This window comes from Trypanosoma rangeli, assembly GCF_003719475.1.
Source record: "Trypanosoma rangeli strain AM80 chromosome Unknown Tra_15.4_contig_00011, whole genome shotgun sequence".
Classification (NCBI taxonomy): Eukaryota; Euglenozoa; class Kinetoplastea; order Trypanosomatida; family Trypanosomatidae; genus Trypanosoma; species Trypanosoma rangeli.
This window is the reverse complement of record NW_021705755.1, coordinates 90,411-98,289: the sequence shown is the minus strand read 5'-3', so window position 1 is coordinate 98,289 and position 7,879 is coordinate 90,411. Positions and strand designations below refer to the sequence as shown.

At 49.9% G+C, this 7,879-nt stretch overlaps 4 protein-coding genes across 4 annotated transcripts, besides 3 other annotated features; all 4 read left to right on the top strand.

Moving 5' to 3' along the window:
* Positions 1-1,306: 1,306 nt before the first annotated feature.
* TraAM80_00644 (large subunit ribosomal protein L6e) lies at positions 1,307-1,885 on the top strand (the record flags this gene model as incomplete). The annotated part of the gene is made up of 1 exon (XM_029377715.1): positions 1,307-1,885. The coding sequence occupies one exon, from the start codon at positions 1,307-1,309 to the stop codon at positions 1,883-1,885; it is 579 nt and encodes a 192-aa protein (XP_029242483.1).
* Positions 1,886-2,090: 205 nt separating this feature from the next.
* Positions 2,091-2,145: a sequence feature (A-rich).
* Positions 2,146-2,191: 46 nt separating this feature from the next.
* Positions 2,192-2,214: a microsatellite.
* Positions 2,215-2,246: 32 nt separating this feature from the next.
* On the top strand, positions 2,247-3,767 carry TraAM80_00643 (uncharacterized protein; the record flags this gene model as incomplete). The annotated part of the gene is made up of 1 exon (XM_029377714.1): positions 2,247-3,767. One exon carries the CDS (start codon positions 2,247-2,249, stop codon positions 3,765-3,767), a length of 1,521 nt encoding a protein of 506 aa, XP_029242482.1.
* A 313-nt stretch (positions 3,768-4,080) lies between these two features.
* On the top strand, positions 4,081-5,091 carry TraAM80_00642 (uncharacterized protein; the record flags this gene model as incomplete). Its single annotated transcript, XM_029377713.1, has 1 exon — positions 4,081-5,091. One exon carries the CDS (start codon positions 4,081-4,083, stop codon positions 5,089-5,091), a length of 1,011 nt encoding a protein of 336 aa, XP_029242481.1.
* Positions 5,092-6,001: 910 nt separating this feature from the next.
* On the top strand, positions 6,002-7,057 carry TraAM80_00641 (uncharacterized protein; the record flags this gene model as incomplete). The annotated part of the gene is made up of 1 exon (XM_029377712.1): positions 6,002-7,057. One exon carries the CDS (start codon positions 6,002-6,004, stop codon positions 7,055-7,057), a length of 1,056 nt encoding a protein of 351 aa, XP_029242480.1.
* A 790-nt stretch (positions 7,058-7,847) lies between these two features.
* Positions 7,848-7,879: a microsatellite.

The following is a 7,879-nucleotide window of genomic DNA, read 5'->3' as shown; positions in this document are numbered from 1 at the left end:
TGAGTATCGGAAGGAAATGGCAATAGGGATGAATATCAGAAGGAATGGCAGTAGGGATGAATATCAGAAGGAAATGGCAGTAGGGATGAGTATCGGAAGGAAATGGCAATAGGGATGAATATCAGAAGGAAATGGCAGTAGGGATGAATATCAGAAGGAAATGGCAGTAGGGATGAGTATCGGAAGGAAATGGCAGTAGGGATGAATATCAGAAGGAAATGACAGTAGGAATGAGTATCAGAAGGAAATGACAGTAGGAATGAGTATCGGAAGGAAATGGCAGTAGGGATGAGTATCAGAAGGAAATGGCAATAGGGATGAGTATCGGAAGGAAATGGCAGTAGGGATGAGTATCGGAAGGAAATGACAGTAGGGATGAGTATCAGAAGGAAATGACAATAGGGATGAGTATTGGAAAGAAACGAACGTAAGAGACATGATGAATATTTATTGGGTGGTATGAATAGGACTTGATTACTCTTCATATGCAGCGTCTACCTATAACTGTTGCAGTCTTTTTTTCTAAGGACGAATTTTCAAAGTTGTGTCTTTTTTTTTCTGCTTTGAAATTTACGGGGTGGGGTGGGGGGAAGGGCGATAAGCAAATCAAGATCCGGTGAGGTGCGAATTCTAAGGCATCTGCTGCTATGAGGCATAAATGACATAACAAAAAGGTCCGTGTCGCGAGGTGTTTCTTCAAACTTAACTGTTTTTTTGTCGGCACGTGTACCGTTGGAGCCCTACGGCTTCGTGCATGTAGGGTATAGTTGCTACACATCGTTACCAGCTCCGTTTGAGCGCTACACCGCCGACACCTGCAGCCGTTGCGTGGGAAGTTCACCACTTTTGTCTTTGGCCTTCTCATCACTGCACCAGCCAAAGACAGTCTGCCGTCACTATAATCGAAGACCAGGTTGAAGGGATCAATTGCTGGCTCTTCGCTTCCCTCTTTGCAAGGCAATGAGCCCCAGCACCACGTTAAGGCGGCCTGCGGCTTCGCCGGCGGCGTGTCGTGTTAACAATCCAGTTTTTTTTTTTCATGTACGTGCATAAGGATTTATGCACCAGAATCATTGCACTTTTTAAAATTTTTAACTGCGCCTCTTTCTCTATCCCTTTATCATCACGCAACATTTTCCTTTTAAGTTGGTGATATGACTATTCTGGTGGTCCCTTATTGCGTGCATGTGCCTGATATCTAGTTATATATTTTTTGTGTAATGCTTTTTTTCTTGCTGCTTTTGTTGAACCATCTGCTCTTGCTGCGTTGGCGACCAGATCTTAAGCTCGTGAGGAATCGTGAACGATGTCGGCTGTCAGCAAGAGGGCCACCAAGAAGGTCGCCAAGAAGGTGAGCCGTAAGAGCCCCGAGTACACGACGGTGCGTAAGAGCTGCACACCTGGCACCATCGCAATCATTCTTGCCGGGCGCTTTCGTGGCCGCCGTGCGGTGATTCTGAAGCAGCTGCCCGGGAACGGCCCGCTGGTCATCTCTGGGCCCATGAAGTACAACGGCGTGCCGATCCGTCGCATCGACTCTCGTTACATCATCGCGACCTCGACGAAGGTGGACGTGAAGAACGTGGACGTGAGCGGCATCACCGCTGACATCTTCAAGCGCCCGAAGCAGGAGAAGCGCGTGAAGTCGGAGGGCGAGTTCATGGGCGACAAGGCCAAGAAGGCCGCGGAGCGGAAGGCCAAGAAGACGGCGAAGGCGGCACCGAAGGGAATCGTCAGCGACGCCCGTGCGCAGCTGCAGAAGAAGGTTGATGCCGCGCTCGTTGAGGCCATCAGGAAGGACCCACTAGGAAAGGAAAAGGCCGGCTACCTTCACTCCGTCTTCACCATCAAGCCAGGTGATGTGCCGCACCGCATGAACTGGTAAACGTGACGACTGATCGGGCTTTGATCTACACCCTTGTGTTTTCAGGTATTTTTCTTTGTTTTTTTTATTCCAAAAAATCCAAAATAAACTTTTTTTTTGTCCTGCTGGCTTTCCAGTGGATTTCTTGGAGACGGGTATGCTTACGACCGCCTTTTTAGTCGTCGTGGAATTAGGTCTGCCAAGGCCATTTTACATGCCTACTTTTTTTTTCTTTCTCTCTCTTTCTCTGGCTCTCTTTTCTTTCGTGTTGTTTCTGTTCTTCAGGACTCTCTGTCACATTCACGGCCTCTGCAACGGAAGGGCTGAACACACACACACACACACACACAGCGAGGAAGGAAAAGTTAAAGGCGTCTGTAAGATGGGCGATAGCGACAGTGATTCTTACGACCCGGCAGAGAACAGCAACACGAAGGCTGTGCAGAATGTGGTTAATCACCCGTATTTTTCGGCTACAGTGACTGGAAAAGACAGTACCAGCAGTGTTTCTGCACCCTTGTCGCTGCCTTCCTTAGCTCACCAGGTAGAAACAGAGACAAGAAACGACCCTACAACAGCACCGTCTGTCACAGCAGATTTGAAAGCTTCTTTGACGTCATTGGGCTATGTTCTTCACGGGGCATCGGGTCGGGTTCGTTCCGTCTGCCTTAACCCCTCAGGTTCCATACTATGCAGTGGTGCGGAGGGAGGCTCTGTTTGTATGTGGGATTTTACAATTCCGATGGAAAGCCGTGCTGTAAAGCCTACACGTGTTCTTACTCCATTTCCTAACCGCATCTCTGGATTTCAACCTGTTGTATCTGTGCATTCGTCTAGTGATGGATCTTTTTTTGTTGCTTGTCAAGATGGCGACTCACCGGTTTTGATTGCTGCATCTGGAAAACAGCTGGGATACTGCGCTATGGGGCAGCGTGGCATGGTGGATGTTCTCCAGTGTAAGGGCCACAGAGCACCCGTAACCTGCTCCGCGGCGTCTCCAACGGTTTCTTCACGCTTTTTTACTGGATCACAGGATAGCACGGCCCGTATGTGGGATGCGGCATCGTTTGACCGACATTCTGTCTACGCAGTTAAACACGGTTCTGGTCAACTGTTAGAGAATGTTGTTGTGGAAGCTGTTGCACCTATTCTGAGCATCAATAATGACAAGAAGTCCGTGTTTTCTACCGGTGGGGAGGATGGGCTGGTGCAGTTGTGGGATTCGCGTCAAAAGTATCGACCTGGGGGTGCAATTGGTGCACTGGACTTGTACAGCAGCAAGTCAGGTGTTGCATCAAAATCCAAAGTTACAAATAGAGAGATATTGTTTGAGGAGAAACATGTGGGTGGCATGGTGGAGCCAGACACGTCCCGTCCCATTCTGTGTGTGCGGTGTGGCTCTGAAGTGCGTATGGTGGATCTTCGAAAAATGGGGAATAACGGCGTCATTGAAGACGTTTGTCCACCACTTGAAGGCCTTCCATGTGCCACAGATACAACACCACTGGTGGCGTGCACAGGTGTCCTCTTCTCGCAGGGAAAACCGTCCTTTATGACGTGTACTAGCCGAGCAGGCTACCGACATGTTGCAGGGGGTCACGTGGTACAGTTTACATACATGGATGGGAGATATGAGCCCACCATGGTGTGGAGACCTGCAGCCCCGGAGGACGACGTTCTCTCACTTGCTGTTGATGTGAAACATGGACAACTTTTTGCAGGAATGCAGACTGGCAATGTCGTTGGACGTGTCAAGAGGCTGGGTGTAGACAGCGCCGCTAACGGGTCAACGCTTCAAACGTGGTTCGCCACGCGACCGGAACGCGAAAGCCGTGTGGTGGGAAAAAAGTCTACACGAGAGAACACGGATGGAGATGAAGAAGAAGATGAAGTGGTGTTTTGATGAAAAACAAGATAAAAATAAAGGAAATATTGGCGTTTGATTTTGTTCACACCGCGATTCTGTAGTGTTGTTGAGTTACTCAGTCATTAAGAGGCATAAAGACACCTGCAAGCATGCATGAACGCATGCGGTAGCCAAGTAAAGCCGCACATAAATGGTAAAGCTCATTATTGCCATTTGTGCTGCTTCTTTTTTTTTGTTTCACGTCTTTTTGGAACGGGGTCGTGACAAGCGTGGAGTAGATAGATTGCTGGAGCTATATCGATAATTGGGGGAGGAAAGTGGCGGAGGTTGCATTCACTGCTCTCATCACATGTCCGAGGTTCAGAATCGCACAGGCGAGAGCCATAATGTAACTCTTTCCCGTTCGTCGGAGGCGGTGCTTGGGCTGCCACCGGCGTATGAAGATATATGCTGTTTTGTCGCCGAGTATTCTGGGTGTTTGCCGCGCAACGTTTTCACTGGCACCGCTCCTTACGAATATACTGGCTGTGACTACGCACTTATCTTGTATGCTATTATGCCCAGCAAGTGTGTAGATCTCTCCAGCCTTTGCTGGTCCACAACGCCTCTTCCAGCGCAACTGGAGGCGAATCTGGCGGTATTTTGCGAAGGCTCTCGTGGACTGCAGCTATGTGACGCTCCCCTGTCTTCCCTGCACCCACACTGTCTTCGGTGCTCGCCTACCTGCATTGTCCACCACATCAAGGTACAGCATTGGCTTTTTGTTTTGTCACAACGATTTCCGCCAGAGAAGAGCTTTGATGCCGTGACACTGCGGATGCAGTTGCGCCATGCCCAACTAGGCGAGCCACGCCTCGCAACATCAGGCGCGTCCTCTTTTGCGGACGCCAACATCACTGGAAGGAATGGAGAGGACACGTTGACTTTCTCCTCTCCGCACTGTCATGCTATTTGGGAGGCACCAGCAGTGGCGGCCCCTGAAAAGGCGGAGCGTGACGATACTGCGATGCCCGATGCAGCAACGGCGGCACAAAAGAAACATAGGCTGGGTGGTGATGGTGGGATGCAACTGAAGCCATGGAGAAGTGCCGCCCGCCCGTGGCGTACGGCACCCGCCACCAAATCGACTGCTCTGCAAACCTCGCGAGCATCACCTGCATTGCAGTCATCTACTGGCGGCTGCAACAATCCGTCCATGTCAATATGTAATAATGTTGTTGCTCAGTGGAATGAGACTGAGCGACGGCGGTTGCAGCTCAGAGCGAATATTTCCCACGCCCGCCAGACACTGCAGTGTACATTGTTTGCTGATGGGACGATCGACTTTGATGGCATTCTTTCACTCTTGCAGCAAAAGTAGCAATGATATTTTGCAGAGAGCGACGCTTTGCGTCCATCACTTGTCCTTTTGGTTTTGGTCTCACCCTTTCTTTCTTTCTTTCACTGTTTGTGTGTGGGTGGGTGTAAGTGTCGCTTCTGCGAACTGAACTCCCCCTCCTTTGGTCAGCCTTAGATTTGCGAGTACCGCCGTTTCCTCCTTCACTTTCAGGCGAAGAAGAGAAAAGGAATTACAGGAAGTATTTCTGATAAAAACGGAAAAAAAATAAAAAAATGGAAGTAATGCACGTGCATGTCTGTCCACATATCAACATGACCCACACACATTGTTTATACGGGCTCTCGCTATGTGTGCACAATTTCCTTACTTTCCTCTTGTGTTTTTCCGTTGTTTTTTTTTCTGTGTGTCTGTGTATGCGTGTTGGCGGGAGGCTCGTGGGTGGTGAATGCGTCTCTGGTGGGTTGCGTCGCACCACATGGCGACTGCCTGTGGCCCCCGACGTTGGGCGCACGCAAGAGGAGACACCAAGAAGGAAACCACCGCTGAAGTCGGGGAGGTCGCTGGTGCGTAACCTCGTACAGCAGCCAAAGGACTACGCCCATGGGTATGGCTGCGCCTACACCCTGTGGAGAAGTGGATAACACTCGTTGATCTCCGGAGGCGCGCCCCATAACTGCTCGAGAGGTCCTCGTTTGTTGCACAAAGCGGTGGAGGGGAAGAAGGAACGACTGCGAACATAGTCACTCGTTTGTTTCGCTAGCGCAAAGCAAAGAATAATATTGCGGCACTGCAGAGACGACTCTCACCTTTGGCGCTGAGACGACATTATCAGTTAGTTCATAATCTCCCATATTGTACGCGCCTTCGGCTTCCGTACGCCAATACACGACATGTGCAGCGTAGTGTAGTGGCTGACGTATTCCCCACACGTATGATGGAGCGTTTTGTTGACTCCTTCACAACGGTTACCGTGAAAATGCATTCTGACATCAATGCGACCGCAGAGCAAGTGCCAGCGCCGCATGCATGGCATCCTGAACAAGACGAAAGAGTGCGCGAAGAGGAGAAGGAAAAAAGGGGGCTACGACGAATACGTATAAGAGCAACAAACAGTGGGAGGCTGTCCGGCGTATGCAACGTGGGATGTTACAGTGAAGTTGCGGGCTTCCGTAGTCTTGGAGGAGGTCGAAAGTGCTTGCTTACTGCTCAGGACATGCAGGCGAGACCAAGCAATGACGACAGGTTGGCTGGACGGAAGGCACGGAGCAGCTGCCGCTCATTACTTCAATCCCCTTTTGCGTCTTGGGTTTGTCGAAAGAGACTCTCCTCCGTCTCGTCCTCTGCGTGGTCAGTGAACGGTGCATGCCGCTCGGCGCTTTCTTTCCCACTTGCCATTGATCACGAGGAGGATGAACGCTACCACCACAACTTTATCCGAGGCGAAGGCTGCCCGCTTGACGAGAATGGCCGATTTGCATTTGTGCCAATTCATATATTTGTGTCACCCGCCGCAAATTTATTGGCGTTGGAACGCTACTGTGTTATGGCGCACGCAGCAGTGTTGTCCTCCTTGTTCGTGGAGGGGCGCACGGTGTGTTGTACCACAAATCACTCTTTGCTTAAGGATTATGTCACGTTTCTTTTTGAGGAATTGGTCGAGGATGGCTGGGTGTCCGTGTCTTTGTGCGAGGAATCTCATCGTCCCTACGTACCTAGTTGGGCTATCAATGAAGGTGTCTTGGTGGTGCTGCCGCCCAGAGAAGGGAAGTCATTTTCCCAGCGTGACCTGCGTAACATGGCAGGCATGATTCACCAGTATGCTCCAGGTAGTGTTCTCGTTGATGCATTTCCGTGTGGGCAGATCTCCCACTACATCAAAGCTTTGAAAGAGGAAGATATCAAAGGAGCAGGCATCTGTTGTCACTTCAGAAACGGAGGCTCAGTGGCGTGTATCATGGCTTACTGTTCCACCATCCACGATCTTTGACCATATGAATAAGAGAGCGAATGATGGTACTGCTGAGTTTCAGGCTGCTGTAAATGAGATTTTGCGGCAATTTTATGCGGTAACTTTCATTTACACACCTTACAACTGCTGCTTTACTCGTAGGCAAGTGTAGAATTGGTGGTGGCACAAGCTTCCTAACGGTATTCACGTTGCTGCTGTGAATAGCCATGCGCTGGACCTTTTGTATTACTTTCCGCAAGCTCCATGTTTGCGGAAGAACGCTGGTAATGTGTTTCGATACCGTGCCGTGCAACGTGTGTTGCTTGGCAAGAACCTTTACGATGGGAGAGAGGACCCTGTGCGTCGATGGGCGCATCGATATCTCGGCTTATGTGGGCTTGCTAGGACCGCCTTGTACGGTCCGATGGCGGTGAAGGACAAGGCAAGGACGCTTTTAGTTGATCACGCCCCCCCGAGCTAACGGCATTGATAGTTACGATGAGGCGGTAGATGCCTTGGCGTGGGAGCGGACTGTGGACCACCTGGCGACTCCAAGTAGGATCTACTGGCTTGCGTTGATAGCGGCGAAGCTGTTTCATGTGTAGCGAAAGAAACGGAAATATCCTACACACACGGGGAGAACAGCGAAAGAGGAGTCAGATGGATTTGGTGTTTCTCGTTGTACTTTAAAACGAGGCACCAAGTCGTTTTTTTTTTGTGTGTGTGCCTTTGTTCTTGTCGGAAGGAAAACCGCTTTTATATATTTGATATTTTCTCCTTTTCCTTGTGTGGAAATAATGGACAGGCACACACACACACACGCAGGGCCTATATATATATATATATATATATATATATATA